The sequence below is a fragment of the Rhinatrema bivittatum genome, chromosome 6 (genome assembly GCF_901001135.1).
Source record: "Rhinatrema bivittatum chromosome 6, aRhiBiv1.1, whole genome shotgun sequence".
Taxonomy (NCBI): domain Eukaryota; kingdom Metazoa; phylum Chordata; class Amphibia; order Gymnophiona; family Rhinatrematidae; genus Rhinatrema; species Rhinatrema bivittatum.
In genome coordinates, this window is record NC_042620.1 from 140,223,116 (window position 1) to 140,249,380 (window position 26,265).

A 26,265-nucleotide genomic window follows, 5' to 3' on the forward strand; every position below is an offset into this window, starting at 1 on the left:
TTAATGCTTTGTGCCCAAGTTATCTGCGCCAGTGGGATTTTCAATGGAAAACTCCATGAGGAGTTTCCTTTTGAAAATGAGCTTGCAATCCCATGGAAAAGCTCATTATTGCCTTCCCCATCACAGAAGGTAAGCAGGTAAAAATATAGTAGTTTTTCAACATTGCTTGTGCATCTGTATAATTTATTTTGTTTAGGGGAGGTTTTATGGGTCTCAGGCATCAGTGTTGGGAAGGAAGAGATCTCATGGTTGGGGAGATGAGGAAGAGCAAATCCTGGAGATGGGGGTGAGGGGATCTTAGAGATGGGGGAAGGAGAACCAGAAGGAGAGCGGGATCTTGGAAATGGGCGGAGAAGAGGGAGAGAGGACCAGGGATAAAAAATAAGAGAAAGAATAGACTGTGGATGGGGATCAGAGGGTAAAAGTGAGGCTGGGTATGGGGAGAGAAGTTCCAGGATCTGGGAGGGAGGAGGTAGAGAATAGAAAGGGAAGACGTTTCTGGGAATTGAGGGAGTGGAAGTTGAGGGTCGATGTTCAGGAATCTGTGGGAGTGGGTCCCATAATAGGGGGAAATGAAGTGTCCTGCACTTTTCCCATCCTTAGTTCACTTTCTCTCCTTTCCTCCCCCAGCTCTGGTCCTCTGTCTCACACACCTGATCCATTCTCCTACCCCAACCTCCCCCTCCCATTCCTGGTGCCTTTTCACACACATACACATACCCACAACAGATACTGATCCCTTCTCTCACATACACATACATACTCCTGGCACTGGCTCCCTCTCTCTCTCAAAACACACACACACACACACAGTGCCAGTCCCCTTTCTCATCATCCTGCAGTCTTTCCTCAGCTGATCTCCTCACATTTCTTCCAGTCCATCTTTCTCCCCCTCCAGTCGATCCCCTATCGGCCCTCCCTTCTCCTCTGTCACCCTTTCCCATTATTCCTCACTCATTCCTTTCTCTTTTCTCCTCTTTCTTTTTTAAACTTTTTCTTTTGCAGCGTAAGAATGTACATACATCCATATATTAACCATAAATCCTCTAAGGAAGAGTATAACTTTCAAATACAATACAACTGGTGGAAGAATATGAGAGTATAACTCCAGGTGTTCTCTCTAATCAGTAACAAAAACTACCTGGGGTGAAATAGGCCCAGCTATGAACAACAGAGCAGTACACAAGTTACAGGTTATTCGCCAATTCTCCTCTCCTCTTTACAGATCCCTGCGAGTGTTCAGTCTGGGCCAGCAGGAGGAGAGCAGTGGCGCTTTGGCTGCGTCCTCTTCTGCCACTAGGAGCTGGAGTTACATTTTGAGTGGTACAATCCTCCATAATGCCACATGGTTCAAAGAGCGAGTAGTAGTAGTAAAGGAGCAGGATGAAGCCTGAGGCACCACCATTCTCCTCCTCTTCCTGTTGACCCAGATTAGCGGACATCAGGACTGACCAAGCAGGATTACATTTAAACTGTTTTATAAGCACATGAAAACTGTAAGCTTCATATTCAGTGCCTCATCTGAAAGTCTGAAAGCATACGATTATTCTGAAGTCTGGAGTCATTGCAGAAGATGATCCCTGTTTAATGAATTTACCTTTGGACCATCTGGGCCATGACCACCAGCCATTCCCTTTTCACCTGGAAGTCCTGGAGCTCCCGGCTCACCTCTCTCGCCTGGATTACCACGTTCTCCCTACAAAGAAAGCATTTTTTTGGATACACCGTTACCAGTTGTGTCAAACACACATAGCAGTTGTGTACATTATAGGTCACTTGCTTTAGTCAAACTATTTTAATAATACCAAACAGTAAATACTAAAATATACTTTTTTGTTTTATACTTCTCTTATTATGCATGCTCTGACTTACTGATAACAGCCTGTTCTGTAATTTAATTTTAAATTTATAATGTGCTTTTCTATGCATAAAAACCATATTCAAAATAATGTCTAACAGGCAGTATTCAAGTTGGAAGGCAAAGTGAGAGAAGAAGAACAGAACAATGAAATAATTGGATAGAGAGGAACTGGGGAAGTATGAAAGCAGGTGCATCACTAGCCATTTTCATACAGAACTTGTGCCCTGAATCTACTGGCCAAGTCTTTGAATTTCAGGCAGTAAGAAACAGTTCTTTTTACTCTCCAGACCCTCCACTCCAAGCAACCTACAGAGAACAGAAAGGGGAAAAGGGGGGAGCAAAGCATTTGGTTTTTTTCCTTGCAGTGTTTGCTCCACCCCTCTCCTCCCCCTCCTGTCCCCACAAGATGGGAAGTGTGAGACTGCAGGCAGCGTGTGGGGAGAAACAGGAGGAGAGATGCTGGAGAAGAAATAGGAGTGATTATTTTTTGTTCTACTGTGTCCTCAAGTCTCATCCCCTCCTGGCCTGTCTCTTTGTTTCAACAGGCAGCACTGGGAGACAACAGGAGGGGAGGGGCTAGGACAAACAGATATAGCCTGTGAGTCCATGGCTCAAAATTCAGCTGAGTGCAGAGTTGGGGAGGAGGTAGGGCACATCTGGAGCACAAATCAGGGAGCTGTGAGTTATTTATGAAGAGGGAGAGAAGGTAAATGCTGAAGTGGAGGTGAGATGAAGAGGTGGTGTATGCTGGTGTTGTGAGAGGGATGGTGTGAGAGGGGTGGTGTGAGAGGAAGATAATTTTGGGGGAGTTGAATGTTTCAGAGAGTTCAGGAGGGGTGGCAAAAAAGGAAGTGAATGTTGAAATGAGGAAAAGGCTAAATGCTGGAGAACGCATGAAGATGGGTAACGTTGCTGGGGGTCCACAAGAAAAAGATGTAAAAGTGGTTTTCTCCCCATTTCAATGAAATCAGCAATGTAAGCTTGGGCTGTCTGAAGTGATGAGAGACAGAGCTAGGATGGGGGAATGCATAAGAACGATATGGGAGGATGGGTTGTATGTGGGGGAGTGCAAGAGAAAACACCTGGAAAGGGGGTGAAAAAGAGCTGGTGGAAATGGAGTGGGGATGCAAGACAAAGCCAGAGAGGGAAGGTCTGCGTGAAAGTCAGAGGTAAAAATGGGGGTGAAGTGAGCAGAGACGGTCTTGGGGTGGTACTGGGGCATGTGGATGAGAGAGATTCAGAAGTAGTGAAGCGGGAGGAATGGTGACAAAATCAGAGGTAGTGAAACAGAGGATGGTGACAGAGAGAGAGAGAGGTAGTGATCGGTGTGGAGTGATTGAGAGAGAGAGAGTCTTAGGTATGATGGGGGTGGATGGGGTGAGAGAGAGCCAGAAGTAGTGACTGAGAGGAAAAAGGGTTTGAAAGAGAGACAGACAGAGTTGTGAAGAGGTGGATATGTGCGACACAGAAGGAGTGATGGGAGAGGGTGAACGATAGAGAGCCAGGGATGATATTATGGAGAGAAAGGGTTACCTTGGGGATGAAAGTGAATCAGAGAGAAGGGTTAGGAAATCATGAAAGCAGACAACTGGAGGCAAGAGAATCAGAGCAGGGATGATGGAGTGAAGCAGTCATACTGGAGGAGATGGGAGAACACAAGAAGAGTGAAATGAAATGATTGAGAGGAAGTGAGAAAGTCAGTGTGGGGATGATGATGGTGGAAAGAGATGGGGGGGTTGTTATTGGAGGAGAAGGGGAACAAATAGTATGATATTGATGGGGGAACCAAACCAATAAAGAGAAGATGGAGGACTGAGTTAGATAATGGAAAGAAGAGTTGGGACAGGGAGAACTGGAGGGTGAGAGATGAAATTTAGAAGGAGAGTGAGGAAGCAAGCTGGATAAGATCCAGATGTGAAAGGACAGAGTGAAATTATGGTGATGTAAGGGAGAGGTTTACAGGCAGTGAAGAAAGAAAGGAAGAAACGGAGATGAAAGGAGAAGATAAGTAATGAAGACAGGAAAGGTAAGACAAATAAAATGGAAAGGAGAGCCTGGAAAGGCATTTGGAAAAGACAGACAAGAAGAAATCAGACCTATGCAAAAAAAAAAAAAAAAGCCCTACATAGATAAAGACAGAAAAAAAGCAATGTATTTTCAGTTTAGTGACAGGAAAATGTAATACAATGATCTAATAGCTATATGGCTTCTAGAGTAAACTGGATTCTTTGCATGCATTGATGGATTTTATTGGATCAATGTGGATCGAAAATATTACACATGAGCTATTAAGACCACATAGACCCCTTCTTCAGATGTGAATAATGTCACTGATATGACATGTGAAGAAAGGACCTCTGTGGTTTCAATATTTTTAGATAATTCACTTGGTGAACCAGTAAAAGGTTTCAAAATCTGCCAAGAATCCCATGATTGGATTGTAATTTTCAGTGTTCAATTATTGCATACTCTAAGCTGATAACTCTCAGATCTACCTCTCTATATCAGAGATTTCACTGAGAATTCAGTCCCAAATCTCAGCCTGCTTATCTGACATTGTTGCCTGGATGTCCCGATGCCACCTTGAACTTAATATGGCCAAGAAAGAACTTCTTGTCTTTCCCCCTCAAACCTACTTCCCCCTCTTCCCTTTTTTAATATCTCTGTGGATGTGTTCTCACACCCCTTGGCTCATATGCTTGGGGTCATCTTTGATGCTTCTCTCTCCTCTATACACATCCCAAACACTGCTAATGTGTAGTTTCTTCTTCTATAACATTGCTAAAATTCACCTCCTTTTCAGAGCATGTTACTAAAATCTCCTCCATGCTCTTATCACCTCCCATTTAGAGTTTAGACTAATGTAACATGCTCTTTTTGGGCCTCTTGATGAACCACCTCTCTCTTCTGCAATCTGTTCTAAGAGCTTGTTTGTTTGGGAGACAGCGGGAGAAAAGACTGAGATTTATTTTTTTGCATGGTGGACTTGTGTTGCAGTGCTAGTGGAGTTTGTTCTGTGGTGTGCCAAAATTCCTTGGACTTTGTTTTTACCCTGCCATCAGTTGCAGTAAAGGACATTATTTCTAATCAAATTGGAGAGGCAGTGTGCTGATGTTTTTGCGTGTAACTGTAATGGGGAGCAGGAGGAGTCCCTGCGTGAAAAGGAAAAGTCTAAAGGGCCTGGAAGAGATAGAACTTTTCCCCTCGGTGTGGAGCCCCAGATGGTCCATGAGTCCATGATTCTTCCCATGCACCCCTGTGTCCAAGAGCTGTCCAGGACAGGGGCTACAGTGATAAAAACGTTTTCCAAGATTTATCTAAAGTAGGTGCTACTTATTACTTACACATTGGTATTTGCTTTATGAAGGCATAGCATGAAAAGTATGTCTAGACAGGACGTCAACAACATATGTCTTACTATTAAAAGCCATCTGTTAAAACTCTTCACCTAAACACCTTTTCCATACAAGGCAAATCATTACATTTGCAGATGGTGTAGTACTTACCCGTGGACCCAATGGGCCTCCAACTCCAGAGTCTCCAGGAACACCCTGATTGAGAAGAAAACACAGAAATGTAGCATGACATGACATTTACCCTAAATATCAAAACTCAAGGAAAATTTCCAAATCTAAACGGCCTTAACCATTTTGAAGATTCATAATAAGGGTCTGTGTGATACATATAATAGGAATATTAATCATGATCTTCATGGTTATTATAAAAGGTATTCATTAGGCACTCTTTCTAAGCAGAGACAACACTACAAAATAAAGTAAACTATAATTTAACTCTGCCATTTAGGGATAGATAGCCTCACAATTTCATTATAATAATGTGAGAGACGTTGGATATTTAATTCCTCACCTTTCTTTAACATTTTTATTTTCAAATCTTGTGCCTTCCCTTACCAAATATTTATTTATTGAAAAGACATGTTATCCACTTGCTCCACTGTTTGCAGTGAATTACATAAAAAGCATCCATAAAAATCTATATCATACAAACAAAAAAACACATTAACGATTGTTTTTCCCTCTGCAACTATTATGAGATGGAGGTTTATAACCTATATAACTACTCATTTAAACCAAAAGCCTACCACTGTTCTCTTTCTGGGTTAATACTGTAATTAACCATTCTCACTCATTTAGGCCGTATGTCTGCCTGAACAATTATGCTTATAGCTGCTTTTTAAAGGTCTTATGGCACGCAGTAGCCCATACTTGTTTGGATAGTGAATTCCAGAATACTGGACCAGTAACCAGAAATGCTCTCACACGAGCTTCAATTAGGTGCAAAGCTGGGAAGATGGAATTTCCAATAAATCGTAGCTGCTCAAGTGTAACGTGTGAGAGGGATGATGAATCCTGAGCCCCATGCTAATAAATATGAAGGTCAATATTCAAAGCCATTTAGCCAAATAACTCACAAGTTATCTGGCTAAATATCAGCTTTTGAATATTCCCCTTATTTATCTGGCTACACGTTAGTTGGATAAGTCATTATCTGGCTAAAATTTAGCAAAATAAAAATGGTATGTGTTAGGGCGATGCGAGACAAGGATGAGTTAACCAATAACTTTATCCAGCTAAAACCGATATTTGGAGTTAGCCAAATAAGTAATCTAGCTACCTCAGGACATGCCTGAGAGAAGGTCTAAAGTTCTCTGGGAATATGTTCCCGGAAAACTTTAGCCTTAATCAGTTAAGTGCCAAGCTACAAAGTTTATTTAAAAAAAAAAAAAAATTGCAGAGCTACTGACCTTATCACATTCCCAAGCTCCAAATGATCAGCCCTACTGAGCTAAGCCTGCAGCCTCCCCCACCAAAACCCCTCCATTTCATAAATATTAAAAGAAAAGAGCCAGAGCCAGGGCCAGGACTGGTGCTGGTCTCCCCCCCTCCCCCCCCCTCCCAGATCCAATCATATTTGTAACAAATAGTATCTCCCAGGAAGCTCCCCACCCTCCTGGAACTTTCAATCTGTACTTTCTTCAGCTCGGATCGTGATAGTGGCTTACTGTGACCCAGATTGGTGTGGCACTTCCACCACCTCTAAGGAGTTACGCTGGAAGGTACTGTTGCATGCCCCGTCCACACCCGGCCCGCGCACGGGCCTGCTCACCTCGCTAGCTCCTCTGCAGGTCACGGGTCGGCCTCCTCAGCGGCAGCCGCAAGCTCTTCCAGGTCGCCGCCGGGCCTTCCACTGTGCACCAGGCCTCACGCCAGAGTTCAGTGTCCCCAGTGGTGTTGGCCATGCCCCTACGCGCACATGTGTGAACCGCCTGAGCTCTTGTAGGGCCAGGGGCAGGTCTTAGCTCTGCGGCGCACCCTGGTTGAACGTACGATATAAGGAAGTCCCTGCCTGCACTTCCTTGCCTTGGCAATCGGATCGGCACTGTAAGTGTACTAGTTTGCCTCTGCATTCACAGTCTTGTTCCAGCATTCTACTGTTCCAGCGTCTGTCTGTCCTGTCTCCCCAGGAAGTACCCTCGGACTGTCTCTCTGGTACTGATCTCGGCCTGCTCCTTGACCATTCTGTTTGCTGCCTGGATCCTGACCTCTGCCTGCCTTGTGACCTCGTCTGACCTCTGGAACCTGACCCCTGCTTCATTGACTACTCCTCGGACTGATCCTCTGATTCTGACCCCGGCTGCCATTGACCATGTCTCCTGATTCTGGCTTTGTCCCTTGCCTTGTCATCGCCTACGCTGTACTGGCCTTCCTTGCTCCTCCAGACCTACAGCCTACAGTCTGAACATGCTCCCTTGCTGCTCGTGGGCACGTCTCTCTACTACCTCTCCGGGAGACCCTGCGAGGCCCACCTAAGTCTAAGAGGCCCGGGTCCATACAGGCTGCACCCGGGGGGACTGCGGGCTTCCAGTGGTGAAGCTCATCCTAGCCTCTGTCTCCTCCAGTGCTCCACCCCCTGGGGGCAGGTGCTCCCTGGTCCCTACCAGGGAGCCTTTCTCCACTGCTCCAGGACAAGGGTCCACCTCCAAGCGCAACAGGTACTATTTGTTAAAAATTTGACAGGATCTGGAAGCAGGTGAGAGGGGGGAGACCAGCACCAGCCCTGGTCCTTTTCTTTTTATATTTATGAGATGGAGGGGGTGGAGGGGAGGAGATTGCAGGTTTGGGCCGACAGGGCCAAGCATTTAGAGATCAGTTGGGAGCGGAGAGAGGAGCTGTGATAGGGCCAGTAAGTTGACTTGGCATTTAGCTGGTTATATTCTTTTCAATATAGCTGTTTAAGGCTAAAGTTCATCCTGCCAAGTGTAGCTGGATAACTTTATATCTAACCAGCAATATTCAAAAAACATTGAGTTAAGATTTAAAGTTATCTAGCTACAGTTAGCCAGATAACTTTAATCAAGGAAACATCTCTCTGAGTGTGCCAGATAATGTATTCAGCTAATTTTAGCCAGATAGGTTATCTGTTTTCTCAGTTTTGAATATTGGCCTCATGGCTGCCTCTATTCAGGATTTTATGAATGATGATATTTCCAAATGCTTCTCTTCTACTACTATACTCAGTTCCATCCTATAGTTTGTCGCACAACTCAAGTTTCTATAAGAATATTCTGTTTGGATTTTCTTTCTCCTCTTCCATTATCATATTCCCTCTAGCAGATGGATAAATTCAAATTTAGAGGGTTATTTTCTAAAGCATTATCGCGTGCGTTAGGGCCCTAACATATGCGATAAGGCCATATCGCATGTGAAAAGGGCCTTTTCACATACGATAAGGCCATATCGCATGTGAAAAGGGCCTTTTCACATACGATAAGGCCATATCGCATGTGAAAAGGGCCTTTTCACATACGATAAGGCCATATCGCATGTGAAAAGGGCCTTTTCACATACGATAAGGCCATATCGCATGTGAAAAGGGCCTTTTCACATACGATAAGGCCATATCGCATGTGAAAAGGGCCTTTTCACATGCGGTATAATGCAAATTAGGGGGAGGGGAGGAGTCGGCGGTGGCTTCACTGCCGGCGATAATGTTACTAACATTATCGTTGGTAGTAACGTGCTGAATAGCTCCACCTTCCACGGTGGCGCTATTCGGTACGCAAGCCAGCAGCCGGCGCACCGCCATGGTGCAAAGGCTGTGGGCTTTCGCAGGCCCGCCCCCACCTCCCGTTTTCGCAGGATTCATCATTCTACAATGAATGATGAATCCAGGACTTAGTTTTAAAATATCCCTTTCATTTACTTATTTGTCTATCCTTACTCTTCATTGCATTCAGTCTTTAGCTTCTTTGAATGATCCCTTTTGTTCTAACTGACATTTTTATCTTCGCTTTGAATTTAATTCTTCATCCGTTTATTTATTTTTTTGTTGTTACTTCTAGTTACTGTTAATTTGGATACTTTCAGTAGCTTCATTCTTCTGGAACAACTGACCAATTTCTTCACTCCATTCCAGCTCTAATCTACTAACTAAGGCCTGGATTTTCTAAGGTTGCAGACCTTAGAAAATCCGGGGTAATGGGGGGAAGGTGGGTGAAGCAGGGGGCGGGCCTGCAAAAGCCGGCAGACATCGCACCACTGCGGTGCGCTAGCTGCCGGCTTTCGCACCGAATAACTACACCATAAAAGGTGTAGATATTCGGCAAGAAACTGGCGGCGATAAGGGTCCTTACCTTTCGCCGCCAACGATGTCTGCTCAGCGTCGGCTCCGGTGCCACCCCGACTCCTTCTCTTCTGGGGCCGACTCTGCCCTGACTCTGCCCCCATTTAGTGATCGCATGCGAAAAGTCCCTTTTTGCGTGTGATCGCTTTTGAAAATGACCCCCTAAATCCTACCTCTCTGCAACAGTTTAACTCAGCTTTCTTATGATTTTATTTTTTCCTTTTTTTTTTTTTTACAGCATTTTGCCTTTAGCTAACTGGTTTTATTTCTTTTATTGCATCTCAATCTTTTTTCTACCCATCTAGAATTTTCCTATCACCATTTCACCTGAAGTGTTTGGTGTTTTCTGGACAATAACGATGGAAAGCCCAAGACAATCATTTTTTTTTTAATCATGATTCCATGGAACCCAGGGGTTCATCAAGCACCTCTGAAGGGTTCCATGCAATTTTATATAAAGAGCAAGAGAGGAGTAGGATGAGAGAACTGGAGTTCCAGAGAATGTCACAATATATTATGGCAGGGTTCCTTGACCAACAGAAGTTTGGATTTGTTTTAAAATAAGCATATGAAGCAATGCAGTGATTACCCCTCTGAGATTTTATGCATATCTTTGCAAACAGGATTCAACATCATCTTGTCATGACTTGTATGACAAATGGGTGAAAATAAGTATCACCCATAATACCAAGCAAAAAACTACTTGTGCCTCAGATATGTATGTTCTCAAAAATGTCTTAAAAGCTAGATATTATCAGCCTGCTGCAAACAGAAAAGCAGCATATTCCATACAGATTTCTGCTAGAAAAAAAAAAAAGGGAAATAAAGGTTATAAACTAATTGTATTTTACCCAGGTAACTTGGCTGTCTGAAAAATTGCATCTTCAGAACTACTATAAAGTAAACATGGTGATTCACAATATGCCTACTTTTATCTCCACAATAAAGGGGCATTCTTTTAGGCATGTTTAGAATGGGAGAGTATAACAGGACATGAAATTGGAAATTTTCAGAACATTTTTTAGTTTTAATTTTCAATGAGAAACTAAGTAGTTTCCCATTGAAAATTAGCTGCAAAGTACATGCAGTAAATGTACCATGGATTACTCAAAATTTACGCCAATATTTTTTATTTTTTTGCTTTATATCCAGTGTTATGCCTGTCGGCCACAGGAGCCATGATCAACTGTGCTCACCTCTCCGGTCGGCTCCTCTCGTCTGCTGCGGACCGCTGAGGACGTCTGTGGCGTGCCACACTGCCTCTTTGGGCCTGCAGGCCTTGCCTCGTGGCAGGAATGCCGCCGACTTCAGGCTCCGCCCCCTGCGGCCTGTTAGTGCGCGCGCCACATCAGGGAGATTTAAAGGGCCCAGAGCAGGAAACTCTGAACCAGCCTCCTTGATGACCTCATACCAGGAGGGGTATTTAAACTCCTCCCTGCCATTCTCTCTTTGAGTTAGCAAGGACTCGGATTGGACCTACTCCAGTCTACGCTACTCTGCCGCTTCCGTGCTGCCGCTGGAAGCTCTCTCTCTGCCCTTCGGGGTAACTGCTAACCTGGGTACCTGTTCCTTGGGGGCCCTCTGCTTTATTTCAGGTGCCTTACAGGGAACAGGTACTCGTCCTCGAGAGCCTGCTCTCTCCCTGCCTCGGTGCCTGTACCTTCTTCAACATACCTGGTGGAATCGCATACCAACAGCAAACATCTAGTGAGTACTCTAACTCTCAGTCTATCTCATCCACAGTATATCCTTGCTGGGAAACCTGCTGCGGAACCTCCTTTCGTCAATGAGGAGAGAAGGGTTCCCCCTGCCGAGGTCCCTGAGACTGCAACTACCAGACAGCCTCACTGCTCACACCTCTGGTGGTTCTCTTCAAGTGGTTTAATAAAGAACTAACTGAGTTTTGTGCATTACGAGTCTAGCCCAGTGCTGTGGCTCCTCACGGGGCTCCTCCTCGTGGGCGTGGTCATCTCCCACAGCACCCAAGGATCCACCAAAGCACACTAACCATAACACTTAGTACTTCAAGTAAATGCTTGTCAGCTGATAATTTGGGAACATTTAACAAGGAAAATGATTTGATTCAATAAATGCTGGATACAACATCTATTGGTTAGAAAACCAAACGATTGCCAGGCCGATAGTATTTAATCATTTAATCCTTGTATGGCACCTTTAGTAGGGCACCTGATAAATATCATAAGTACTGTAAATAAATTAATAAGGAAGCATGCTAGCTCTAAACAAAGTAAACCATAGCAGCAGAAATTACCTAAAGACAAATCAGTGCAATTAGTTTATTAAGAAATTGAACACTTGTTAGAATTCTTACCTCATCACCTGGCTTTCCAGTCTCTCCTGGAGGACCGGGAGGACCAGGTAATCCCTGAAAGCAATAAATCATAATAATTTAAGAATGTGAGAGTTATATAATAAAATTACTATCATCCCAAAGCCCGGGTATTGGTAAAAAAGTAAGGGGGTCATTTTTCAAGTCACATCAGGGCCTCATTGCAGGCGTTTGGGCCCTAACGCGTGCAATAACACCATAATGCATGCGATAAATAACGCACCGTGAGATGTGTATGCAAATTTGAAAAGTTTTGTCAAGTGGGAGGAGTAAATGAAACTGAGGGGTGCTTAACATTTGTGTCTGAAAACATAATGTGCGCTATTGTGGGATTAATGCTGGAAATAACTACACTTTTTTCCCTGGTGTTATGCCTGTGATAGCTGTGTGTTATGGCCAAACCCAGATTTGCGATAAATATCACAAATCCTGTTTTGCGCAGTGAGAGGGGTGAGTGGAGGGACAGAGAGAGACAGACAGAGCACCTCTAGGGTGGCACATATATTAGTCAACTTTTTATATCACTGTAAGAGGGGGCATTCTGAGCTCAGGGTGAGGTTTTGGTAGTGGGCTAGGTTTTGGGGGAACAGTGGTTTCATGCACAGTCAGAGGTGCGAACAGCACAGTTACCATCAGGGAACATTTTATATGATTTGGAATGATGAAAGGTATAAAAAGATGAGATTTGTACAATGTACTCTCGACTTAGCTTGATGCCCTCTCTTCCTAGCCGCTATCAAGCTAGGACAAAAGTACATTGTACAAATCTCATGTGCACCTTTCCTCACTCCAAATCACATAAAATCTTCACTGATGTGCACCCAGCTCACCACCAAAACCTCACGCAAGTTACTAGTTGCCCCTCTTACTGTGGTATAAGCAGTTTACTTATATGAAAGCCTTTCAAAGTGTCTCTCTCTCTCTCATGAAAAATTTAATATGTGTTGCAGTAAAATAGCTATGCAGTACCTGGAAAATTACCCTAACCATACCCCCCTTTTTTTTTTTTAATATCGTGGGAGCTATTTTCGCAAAAGTTTTAGCAAAATGATAAATCTAGGCCTAAAACAGGCATTTCTTTATTTGGGCTCAGATTGCACAACTACTTAGGTTCAATGAAATCTTCCTTTGGATAAGTACGTCCCTCACTCTTACTAACCCAATCCTGGAAAGGATCTCAGTCTCTCAGTGACATGCACTGGAGTAAATCAACCTTTAGAAAAAAGACAATAATAAAATAGTAACTTTTTTTGGCAAATAGGAGGATATCCTTCCTCCTAAAGAATTGGTAATTCTCTTATTGAGTCAGCTAGCCAGAACTACAGCTTTAACATTAGTTTAGCCGAATATTTTAAGGTATCAAATTGCATAATTTAATATATAAAAGATGTAAACTTATCCACACCTGAAATCCTGTTGGACCCGGAGGGCCTTGCTCTCCTCTTTCACCAGCTAAACCCTAAATTAAATAATAATAAAACAAAAATAAATATGAATTTGACAAGGGACCATTCACATCTGTTTGGATTAAATGTGCCAATAAGAAAAGTCTTTTTTTTTTTTACTCATTTTAATTATTTGATTTCAAACCAAATAAAGCATTCAAGACCACTAATGTCCCTTTAGGCTTATGAAGAATTCATTCAAACGGCTGAGATCTTTTTTGACTCTACTGTGGATTCTAGCAGAAGGGCCTTTCAAGTATTTTGTGCTCTAATATCATAGGACTTCCCAGATTACAGTCACTGCAGATGTGTTAAAGAGACATTTGACCACATGCAGGATGCAACTCAACGGTTTCTCTATGTTGACAACTGAAAAAATGAATGCATGCAAGACAGCTTCCTGGGTTGTTTTCCAATTGAAATACTTGTACTCAAGAAGTAACAAGAAAACAGCTGGGAAAGACAAATGGAAATGAATGTTAACATCATGTACTTTATTTATTAAGACAGCAGTTGAACACACTATAAAATGGACAACTGTTTTGGAGGTTTAACCATTGAGAACACACTTAAATAATGAATCATTTCCTTCACCTGGTCAAACACGAATTAAGAATTTCAATTTTTTAAAGCTTTTTATTAATATGATGCAGTAGTTATAGCATGTATAAAGAAATTAGAGCTAAAGAAGACAGAAAATTATTTGGTCCATTTTCCTAAATGTTGGGAAAAAGGGATTCCATCAAAAAATTACCTGTGCCACAGATTAGTTCAGTATGTTGAGCTACAACACTAAGTGAAAATCCCCTGATTTCTTGGGCTCCATAAAATAATTTGAATGCTATTCTATAGCAGTACTAGATGCATATAGTGCTGTATTTGCTAAGCCTCTTCATGCTCATCTCTTAGATCATTACAGCCAAAATACCTTGATCTGAGCAGGCAAATTAAACTCTATTCTGTAACGTTTTATATCACGTCACACTTTTCTCTTACTGATGCATTCCAGACTTCCATGTACCACTGAAGTCTCTTCCATTCCCCTCAGGAGAGGAGAGCAAAGAATACTATTTGAAAACAACTGATGGGTCAGTATTTCAACGGGACATGCTAGAGAGGTTGTTTTTAGCTGCTGTAAAGGGTTGCTTGATGGAGCAGCTAGTGCTAGAACTGATGAATGGGGAAGCTACTTTAAATCTAACATTCAGCTGGAAAAAACAACCTGGTGCAAGGGGTTACTGTGGTGTGGCTGCTAAGCAATAGCAAACAAAATGCAATCATATTTGACATAATCACTGAAGGAACGACACTGGGTAAAACTACTTAACTTTAAATGGCAGAGCATGACAGAATGAGTAAATTAGAATCCTTAAAGGGAGAGAATGCAAAGGTTAAAAGTTTGCTTGAAACGAAGCTGTTCTTTTTTTGGGGTTTTTTTTTGTTTTTTTTTAAATACCATCATGGATGCCCAGATAAAATATATTCCATGCATTTTAAAACTTTAAAGGAAGATCAAACAACTGCCAGGATGGTATAATGGTGAAGTGATAGCAGTTAAAGCCAAAAAGCATATCAAAAGGAAGAATATAGACAAGAGCACAAGCACTGATAGATGTAAAACAGTAGTCAAACAGGCCAAGGGAGAATTTAAGAAGACAAAAACTAATAGTAAAAAATGTTTCAAGTACTTTCGAAGCAAAAAGCCTGCGAGGGAGTCAGCTGAAGAGCTGCTAGATGACTGAGGGATGCTAATGAAGGACAAAACAATTAGCAGAAAAACTGAATGAATTCTTTGCCTTGGTTTTTATTGAGGAGGATATTGGGAATATACCCAACCCTGGAAACATTCTTTGATCATGATGATTCTGAGGAACTAATACAAATCTTTTGGGGATCTTTGATTAATTTATGTGTTGACTGTTGAGAGAGGAAGGAGGCTTCCCAGGCCTAAAGTTCCACAATGTTTGACAGAAATGTTTTGGGGAGAGGGAGTATTGGCTGTCATTAATGCCACTGGTGTGAGGGGGGAGGGGTATCAGGTCAGTAGGTCCTCTCAGGAGCTTTTATTTATTTAAATGTTACTAGTGCTTCTTAACTGGTTATATATTTTTTTTAAATATAGTCAAATAATTTAACGTTATCTGGGAACATGTTCTTGGATACATTTGAAACCTGGCCAGTGATTTTCAAACATACCTGGTTAGGTTTCAATATTATCCAGCTGTGTATAGCAGGATACTAGGGATGTGCAGAGCAAAATTTTATGTTCATATTTTTTATGTCCGAAAGGGGGTCCCACTTGCGGCCAATATGGACATGAAAAAAATCCAATGAGTTGGGTATATGTACATATGTGCAAAAAAAAAATTTAAACCCCCTCACCCTCCTTAATCCCCCCCCCAGACTTACCACAACTCCCTGGTGATCGAGCGAGGAGTGAGGACGTCATTTCTGCAATCCTTGGCGAGAAGCATGTGACGTCGGTGGCACGTCGAGTGACGCGGCATCACGTGATTCCCGGCGAGTTCGCGCCGGACGGCTCGTTCGGCCCAAAAAGAACTTTTGGCCAGCTTGGGGGGGCCTCCTGACCCCCTCAAGCTGGCCAAAAGTTCTTTTTGGGCCGAACGAGCCGTCCGGCGCGAACTTGCCGGGAATCACGTGGCACCGCGTCACTCAGACGCGGCGTCACGTGATTCCCGGCAAGTTCGCGCCGGACGGCTCGTTCGGCCCAAAAAGAACTTTTGGCCAGCTTGGGGGGCCTCCTGACCCCCCCAAGCTGGCCAAAAGTTCTTTTTGGGCCGAACGAGCCGTCCGGCGCGAACGAGCCGGGAATCACGTGACGCCGGCGTCACTCGACGTGCCTCCGGCGTCACTCGACGTGCCGCCGACGTCACATGCTTCTCGCCAAGGATTGCAGAAATGGCGTCCTCACTCCTCGCTCGATCACCAGGGAGTTGTGGTAAGTCTGGGGGGGGGATTAAGGAGGGTGAGGGGGTTTAAATTTTTATTTTGGCTCAACAATCGCGATTTCCCACATATCGAACATATCTATGTTCGATATGTGGGAAATCCGATCGTTTATGTCGAATCAATTTTTTAAGTAAAAAAAAAATATGAGTTGCGTTTTACTAATGCGGTCAATCCGAATGCACACCCCTACAGGATACCTATTTGTGGATATTCAGTTTATCCCGCTGTATATCCCTAATAATTCATCCAGGTTGTTAGTCAATACTAACAGAATCAGTGTAGCAACAAGTGAACTGCAAGGATAATTGCAGAAGAGGAAAAAAAAAAAACAACCAAAGGGCTATATGTATATACAAAATGTATATAAAGTAAGTCCTACGACTGACAACGAGAAAAGGATTATAGCTTGAAGAGAGATGAGAGCAGCACCCTTCACCCATGTGAACTGAAGGCAGTATCCATTCCAAAATCTACAGCCTCTGAGAATTTTTCTGATGTGATACTAAAGCTAAGCTTTGCAATAATTGTAAGTCTAATGTTACACAGGATATATTTAATAATAAAGGATTGCTGAAATCAAATAGGAGTGTCTGTATTGACTGGATCTTAGTATAAGACCTAAGCATAACAATATAAAATTGCAGAGCAATATAAAATATTTGAGCAACATTTCTAAGAAGGCAGATGTTGGTCTGCCAAGCAAACTTTGTAGAGTCATTCTGGAATGTAATATAAATAACTGTGCTCTATCTGTAAATTCAATTAGACAAAAGCACCATATTACTATATGTTAAAAAAAGATCTTCTTGCTTCTCCTACCCTTCTCTGCACTGGCAAAATCCTGCCACTTCTACCTTACGAATATCTACCATATCCATTTAGGGTTGCCAACTAGCCAGTGTTTGGCTGGCTCATCTAGTTCATACTAAAATCTAAAAGGATGTATAATATTAGGAAGACATTTGTTTTTGACAAAAACAATAGAAGGATCATCGAAACAGGCCCTCTTGGTCATCATGGATTCCACTTCAGTGTTTGAGCTAGTGGATCATGTTATCTTGGTGGATAGATGTAAGTTGGTGGCTCTGGGTGGCCTGGTTTTACAATGGATCATGTCATTTTTATGTGGTCAGTCTGCTTCAGTAAATCTAAAGGTTCTTTTTTTATGCCTATGAAGAATGTGGGGTTCTGCAGGGTTTACCTCTGCCTCCCCATTCATGCAACATCTTTCTGCAACTAATAGGAAGTGTCCTTCATGCCTTAGGTTTGCAAGCTTATCTGTATGCAGATAACATCCTGATCTTTTAGCTCCTGGGTACGGATACAGTTTCAGCTTTATCTCAGCTAAGCCACAATCTGTCAACCACTTCCAATTGGTTCTGGAGGAGCAAGTTGATTTTGAATTTTTCAATAAAGGAAATTCTTAAGATAGGATAGAATGTTCCAGAGGTCTCTCCACTGACCTTTTCCCTGGATGTGGATAGCATCACAGTTTCTACTCTAGTGAAAAGTTTGGGGATGAATTTTGATTCCCACTTACACCTAGAGTTTGATATTTCTCAGGTCATCCAGACTGCTTACTTTAAACATAGACTCATAAGAAAGCTCTGCCCTTTTATGAATATGAAATCCTTTACAATGCTGATCCATCTGGCAGTGATATTGCACTGAACTACAGTAAGTCTATAGGTGGACCTCTCTCAGCAGCTCAAATGTAGGCTAGAGGTAGCAAGGACAGAATTTGGATGTCCAAGGTATACTTCTATTTCATCATTTTGTTCCTTACATGAGCTCCCAATTAGCATCCATTCTCAATGTAAAAGCAATGCATTTTGTTTTGCTTTTTGTCATATTTTTATTTTGGTTTTGGTTTTATTATTATTATTTTTGTTTTATGCTACCTGTTTTGATTGTGGATGTAATATTGCTCTTTGCTGAGAATTGTGGATCAGAGAAAGAAATAAAAATAATGGCCCTTTTTATTTAAAGGAAAAACTGGATGCATTCCACTCACGGAGCTCTTTGTTAGTCCCTTCCCTTAAAGAGGTGTGAAGCACTTGAGCAAGGGCAAGAGCCTTTTCCATAGGGGCTCCTACACTTTGGAATGGGCTTCCTTTTGAGCTCAGGCAAAAGCTGAATTATTTGGTCTTCTGAAAGACGGTAAGGGCTTAACGCATCCCAGGTCAGAATCCTTATCAGGGATTCAGTGAAAGTAGGCCAGGCTCTTTTGGTGCTCCCTGTTTAATTATTGATCTCATAAAATGTCTTGCGGCGTTCTTTTATTTACTGAACTTGGAACTGACTGTCTGATTATTTTAAGAGGTGATCAATCGCTGAGAGAAACTCTGTTCAGTTTTATGTTGATACTTATCAGGGATGTATATTTATTTATTTATTTTATTTATTTATTTAACAGTTTTATATACCGAAATTCTTGTAAGGGTTTACAAATCAGTTCGGTTTACATTGAACAGAAAACAGTGCTTCGGTAAATGAAAGCAATTACATAGAACATTAACAGAGCTTCAAATGTGAACAATTACAAAGAACTAATAATAAATATCTTATTAACCAACAAACAAGCAGAACAACATTTAACATTTGTGCAGAAAACAGTGTCCCAGAGAGAGTAAATATAATATTAAATATATTAAATATTAAATATAATATTAAATATAATATTGTGCATATTGGGCTTTAAATTGATTTTATTTTTATTGTACACTCCTTTCTGCAGTTTTTTTTTTAAAGAACAGGAAGGCAGTTTAAAAGCATGGTAATTAATGAAATTGAAATGAATTGTTTTGAGTGATTAGCATTTTATAATAAGGTCATACTAAAGGCTGCCTCCAGGTGGCAGGGCCTTTAAAACTAGCAATTTGACAGCAATCCACCAATAACCTGCCACATTTATTTCTTTATTTTATTTGAGTGTTTTATATACCGTCATTCCATGTGAGAATCACTAGTTCATAACGGTGTAGAGGTTTGACACTCACAGACAAAGGATGAGTTACAAATGCAGGCATACATACAGGTAAACATTCAAGGTAAACATTCCAAATCTAAGGGTGTACTTCAGACTGACATATAAGATGCATTTGTAATAATTATGGGGGGAGATAAGAGTATGGGGGTAATGTGCAGGACATAGTTGGTTATCAGAGTTCGGGGGAATTGGTTATACCAGTATCAATCCATGTCCCTATACCTCCTCTTTTTCTCTCTCCCACCTCACCCCCATATCTACTTCCTTCCACCTCCCATGCCCTATGTATTCATACCTTCTTCTCCTTTCCTTCCTCCAGTCTGCATCCCTCCCTCACCTGCTCACTTCACATTCATCTATTCATCAGCAATGTAACTCCAGAAACTCACATCTCTTTGTCCCTTCCTCTCTAATGGAAGCTACAACCATTGCATTGCCTCTGTCACTTGAAAGTCTCTTTTTCCAACCCCAGGGGAATATTATCTTCATTCTCCATCCTTTCCAACATCTCCTGCAGACTGAATGTGTCCTTTGCTTGATGTTGCCACTGAGCACCCGCTTTTCTTCTATAGAATATGCTTTATGATAAAGGCTCTCAAGAAATTAGATGATATTACTACTATAAATAATGAAGAAACTTGGATTCTATATTATCTTTTACAATGTATGTCATGACATATTGAATCACTGTGTTACTCCATTATATTTACAGAAAAAATTGGAAGAAGGCATGGTCTAGTGGTTAGCGCAAGTGGCTGAAGTTTAACCGTGGCCTGGGAATGCCTCTAGTGCTGCATCTCTTTGAGTGGGTAAAATATGTGCAGATGAAGATTTGTCCAGACACAATTTACCCACTCAGCAGGATTCATCTGGCTATCTTCCAAAGTCAGCCGGACAAACCTTTTTGAACAGGGACCACTATACAATTGCTGAAACAAAACTGACTTACAGCTGGACCTGCAGGACCTGATGGACCAACTTCTCCATCTTTTCCTGGCGTTCCCTAGACATAATGAAAAAAGAAATAAAAATTCTATAATATAGATCCATGCAATCATCCATTAGTAAAACAATTCAGACTAAATACATAAACGCATTAAAACATTGGAAAAATACTTACTCTCTGTCCTGGGGCACCAGCATTACCTTGTTCTCCTGGCTTTCCTGGATCACCCTAGTAGTTAAAAAGGATATTTATTTTTTATTTAAATGTAATACATGTTAAAGGATGTTTTATTTTCAGAGTACTGATTAGTTAAAGTACAAGTCGATTGATTAAATAATGTACTTAACGCTATTTCCTTTTGGACCCGAGACACCCATACCGCCTGGCTGACCTCGAATTCCAATTGGGCCTGGTGGACCAGGACGACCATCTTCTCCAGTAGCCCCCTAAAAAACATTCAAATTAGCTCACAGAAGACATTTATCATAATGATCAATTAAGTCTGAGTATGAAGAGTGAATTGCTTTTCTTGGTATTTCTCAACAAAGACTAGGCTTTTAGAAGGTCATTTTATAACTAGGATAAAGTCTGCATGTGATTTTTACAAGCAGACTTTACCTAACAATTTCAAAACAAACTTATGCACATACATTTGCTTTCAAAGTGCTTGGTTAATTGCCCTTGTACATGCACATTCTCAGCTCTGCTCCTCCGAGGGCAGAGCTTGTGCAGCTGAACTTACATGCACACTATGTATATTCTATTTTATGTGCATGAATGGCTTTAAAAATTCAGTCCTGAAAGAGACTTGTAACGGGTTATGGTAGATAAAAATGGAGCAGTTAAACACAGACAAAAAGGAAATGTTGGCAGAAAAATCACTTTAGTGCCTATTTTTACCTACCTACTCTGGCATAGATTCTGTTCTGTCTCTGATCCCCTTCCACCCTTGACCTGTCACAATGGTCCTTTTGTGTCTCTCCCAGATATGCTTAGATTCTGTCAGTTTTAAGTCTTTCCACCCCCGCTGTAAGTGTGTTCCAGGTGTCCACAAAACTCATGGTGAACAAAGATTCTCTTACATTTCTTTTAAACTTCTGTGGGGAAACCTCCAAAACTGACCTTTTTTTGTTTTTGTTTCCAGGAGCACAAAATGTTCTGCAATTATGTTTGACTTGGTTGGTAACTGTTTTACTTGTTTTCTGTTGCATTACCTCACAATAACCATAGACTAGCCATTTTATGGCAAGAGCAATTGTTGTTTATGTGATAATGGAATTTGTGGGGGGATAACGTGTGAGCTCTTTTATATATGTGAGTTTTTCTGATTGGATAATTTAAAAAAAAAAAAAAGGCTAGTGTTAAATTATTTGAATACTCCTGCTCTTAAAAAAAAAAAAACAACAACTTTTCAGTAAACTAGTGTTTTTTTTTATGTGAGAGGAAAAAGACCTCAGTGCTGGCAGAAAATGGTAGAAACTGAATCCAAATCCAGTTAGTACAATCACTGGTCTCAAAAAATAAAACCTCTCTTTTTATTTATAAACCTTATTCTTTTAAAAAAATATATATTTTATTTTTTTTCTTTCTATATTGTATTCAAATCCCAAAGTATTTTTCTTAAAATGCAGAAGTATGTCAGTAATGAAGGTGTGTAGCCACATGGACTGGTGGGCCCAGGGTCCCTCCCAGTGGCTCTTCTCCTCAAGAGAAGCCAGAGGCCGTGGAATGGAGATGGGTTCTTTTCCTACACCTAGGCTGAAGTGGCAGCAGTTCCTCCTCCTTGGGAACAAGACCGAGCCTGGAGGGAGTCGGGGAGTCCTAACTGAGGGTTTCCCCAGAAGCCCGATAGATACTGGGGGGAAAACCTGCATGCAGTGGGGATGGAGTGGTATGAAAGTGCTGGCGGTCAAAGACCAAGAGTTACAATTTGCCCCAGAAATTGCATTGTGTTCCCTTTGAATGTGAATTATGAAAGGGGAATGGCAAAGGTATAAACCTTCATTCCTTACATAAAGGGTAGGGACTGAGATAACCATGAGGAGGAACCTGAGAATTTAGACTACCCTCTGGGGTGCAATGTGGTTTAATATAAAATCAACCGAGTATTAAGGGGTTTGAAATGAGAGTTTTCAACTGGAAAATTCTATTCCATGGATTGAGCTAAGAAAAATGAAGAGATGTAGAAAAAATCCACAAGAAGGAGAAGGTTTCAATATATTTCTTGGATCAGAGTTGTCATGGGAGAAGCACTGTTTGAAACCCAAGAATTTCTGAGATATTCAGCATGTATCTTTTTATTATTCCACACTGAAAACCCAACCCATGTACATAATTGCTGGCTGGTGAATCCAGGAATAAAGTTAAGATGTTCGAGTTTAAAAGTGACATCTGCAGTATTTTATTTAAGCCAGCACTAATGGGAAACATGGGACCAGGGTTCATGGAGGGAATTTCCTGTGAGTCCTCCCTGTCCAGTCAGGAAAACAAATTTGGTATTTCACATACCCCAGCTGCCTCTGTACAGGTCCACGTCACCACCTGCATGACCTACTTTATGAAACCCCTACACAAATTTGGAGGGGATGACCCTTATGAAATAGAGAAACCTTTTCCATCATTTTATGTGCCCCAAGCAGGGGGTTACATTTCCAGCTTTGTAGGATAAATGACTAAAAAAGAAAATCAACCATGTTTAAGGGTTTGTTTGCAAGAAATAATGCAACACAGAATTCTTCTGCAATTCTAGTGATATATACGGTTTATATATATATATATATATAAAACTGATCACACCTGGAGGACATAAGCTGAGCATCATAAAGTGCTCTCTAAGTGGACCCCCACAAGAAATCAGACTAGTTGAGAAAAGGAGATTAACTAAAATAAATACCATATAAGACTGGAGGAAATATTAAGGATTTGAATCTTACCAAATTTTCCCCATGTGCTGCTCTACTATAATGTTTTGCATTATGTGATGTACCACACAGTCAGAATATGTCCAAAAAAAGAAGAGGGTATGTATATATGTTCTGTTATATAATACATTATATAATGCACTACAAAAATAAACAGAATATATCTAAAGAAGGAAGAGTGTGTGTGTGTGTTTATACATACTATATGTGTGTATAAAAATAAATATACACATATATATATAGATAGATAGATAGATAGACAGATAGAGATATATAAACACATAAATATATGCATACTAGAGAAGTAGCCAGGCAATTTGGCACCTATGGTCAAGTAAAAAATTGTGCCCTCATCCTATGCACACAGGAGCTTGGAGGTTGTCAAATTTTTTTAACTTAAAATATAGCACTATTATTTATACTCTATAAGTAAACTTAAGGGCAATCCTGACTCCAAAAGTGTGACCATTAAGTCTGTATGTCTGTGACCCTTAACCTTTACCCAAACAATTATTTATTTATTTATTCTTTTATTCAGTTTGATATACTACTTATAAAAAATCTCTAAGTGGTGAACAATAATTATAAATTCTACAACCTACCCCGACATATTTTTTTTAAATTTATTTATTTATAAAATGTATTCATTGCTTTCCAATTTTATGGTAAAAGTTTCCAAAGCGATGTATATGTTTAGCTACCACATAAAATCTGTTGCGCCTCCCAGCCGGGTTGGTGCCGCAACCAGGCCTGCTCACCTTGCTCTTCCGTCAACCAGCTCTGGCTCCTCGTCCCTCGCAGCCGCAGCCAGCACCTCTCGCCCGCAGCGTCCCCGGGCATCCCCAGGCTCATCTGGGCCTTCTGACTCTCAGTGCTTCTCATGCCGGGGCTCAGCGTCCTCCTCAATGTCAGCCCCACCCCTAGGCGCGCGCGTGCGGACCGCTCGGCCCTTTAAAGGGCTCAGCACGGGAAACCGGTCCACAGCGCCCGATGACGACATCACCTAGTCTGTGTATATAAGGCAAGGCCCAGTCCTCAGAGCCTCGCATTGGCAATCGAGTCGACACCTCGGTGTAACTAGTTTGCTGTTCCTTGTTCCTGTGTTACCTGCTTCCTTGATCCAGTCTTGTTCCTGCATTCCTGTCTTGTTCCAGTGCTCCTGCATTCCTGTGTTCCCGTGGTCCTCTGTGTTCCATTGTCTCTCCTGATTCCTGCTCTACATTCCTCCTCCTCTTCCTCCTCAGACTGATTCATGGTACTGACCTCTGCTTGCCTGACCACGTTTGACCACTGCCTGGAACTGACCACTGCCTGCCTTCTGACCATGCTTGACTGCTGCCTGGAACTGACCTTTGCTCATCTTGACTACGTACAGACTGATCTTGGAACTGACCCTTGCTTTGGCTGACCACCCTCGGATGGATACCCTGTCTTTGATCCTTGCACTACACTCAGATACTCTGTTTGCTCCTGTGACCACCAGACCAGCCTGCTCGGACACTACCCGCGGCCTACATCAGACAAGACCAGTAGGCGCTGCCTATCTTGCTTGGAGGACCTTCATCTCCTGCTGCCTTCCTGAGGTCTCCGGTGATCCTGGTTCAGGTCTAGTTCCTCCATTCTTCACCAGCCTGCACCTTTGCTCGTGGTAGGCACACCTTTCCGCTACCTCTCCGGGAGACCTCTGAGGCCCACCTAAGTCCAAGTGGTCGGGGTACCCAAAGGCTCAACCTGCGGAAACCCTGGATTGCTATTGGTGAAGCTCCAGCTAGCTTCTGTCTCCTTGTGTGCTCCGCCTCCTGGTGGCAGGCGCTCTCTGGATCCAACCAGAGGGCCGTACCAATCCTGCACCAGGCCAAGGGTCACCTCCAGCACAACAAAATCATACAAACAATAAAATAATATACATTCATTAAAAAAATAAAATAGCACATCATGTTATCATCCCTCTATAACAACCATAAAAATGCCCTACCAATTCAGATCTCGTCTCTAAACCCCTTAAGCTTAAAGAACACTCCCAGATTTAATTTAACACTCTGAATATTCCAAATTAATATTCTAATATAAAAATGCTAAGCAATAGGGATTGAAAAAGGAGTGTGTAGCTTTAAACCATAATGTCATGCCTTTTTCTCTTCTATTGAATTGTAAGATTTTTGATTATATTAAACTAATTAGGGTCTAGATTTCACTGACAACAAAACTCTCTTCACTACCAGGCACATTCTGATGTACCATAAAACCCTGACAAAAACACACATGGAACCTTTTTAGCAAACTGCCAAACTATAACAGCACTAACACTCAAGACTTTTACAACAACCTTATCTATCAAAGAGAAGCACTATAAATATTACTATAGGCCCTAGAACACCAATGCTCCTCCTGGAAAAATAGAACAAGCTATAGATCCTTATGCAGACATCCCTCACCAAGAGTCACACAAGCAAAACACATGCTGACCCTTACCTAAAAGAGAATAAGGGACCACAAAATTAGAAGCAGAAACATGCAGATAAAAACTAAAATGGAAACCGCAAGAAGCCAGACACTATGAGCAGTGCAACACAGAGAAAGAGAAACAGAAATAGAAATGAATTCCCACCTTTTCTAAGCAACATCCAAAGATATAAGAAATGTACATTCCCAAAGCTGACATATTCCTCTCTATAAAAACTGAAAATAAAATGTTTTATTTTCTACCTTTGTTGGGTAGTCAATTTGATACTGGTCTCTTTTTAGGTCTTCTCTAAAGTTCTTTTCCAGGATCACCTTTCCATTTTCCATTTCTTCTCTTTCCTTCTGTATTCTTCCCTTCCTTTCCTACATTTGTTTGTGACTCTGATTGTTTCGTTTCAACATTTTTCTCCATTTCTCTTTTCTCTGCCTCTCTATCCATTCATAGCTAAATTTTATCCTTCTTCTTCTTTCTAATCCTCCAGTCCTCAATCTCCTTTTTTCCAACTCTCATCTAGCTACCAGCTTCCTATCCATAACTCTCACCCATTCCCATATCTTTCATGCTTCCCCAGCTTCCTATTCTTGCTCTGTTTTTCACCTACTCCTTAGTCCCCCATTTCCACCCTCAGTACTTACAGATCCTTGATTTTCTACCTTCCTCTGCTTCCCATCCTTT

General features: G+C 41.7%; 1 protein-coding gene across 1 annotated transcript in view; it reads right to left on the reverse strand.

The window, feature by feature from the left end:
* COL5A2 (collagen type V alpha 2 chain) overlaps positions 1–26,265 on the reverse strand; it is a 333,570-nt gene that overhangs the window by 46,300 nt on the left and 261,005 nt on the right. Inside the window, exons 27-33 of the mRNA XM_029605983.1 lie at positions 20,553–20,651; positions 20,380–20,433; positions 20,209–20,262; positions 13,261–13,314; positions 11,838–11,891; positions 5,368–5,412; positions 1,598–1,696 (exon numbers count right to left, since the gene is read on the reverse strand). Coding sequence (XP_029461843.1) covers positions 1,598–1,696; positions 5,368–5,412; positions 11,838–11,891; positions 13,261–13,314; positions 20,209–20,262; positions 20,380–20,433; positions 20,553–20,651 — 459 coding nt within the window. The remainder of the gene's footprint in view (positions 1–1,597; positions 1,697–5,367; positions 5,413–11,837; positions 11,892–13,260; positions 13,315–20,208; positions 20,263–20,379; positions 20,434–20,552; positions 20,652–26,265) is intronic.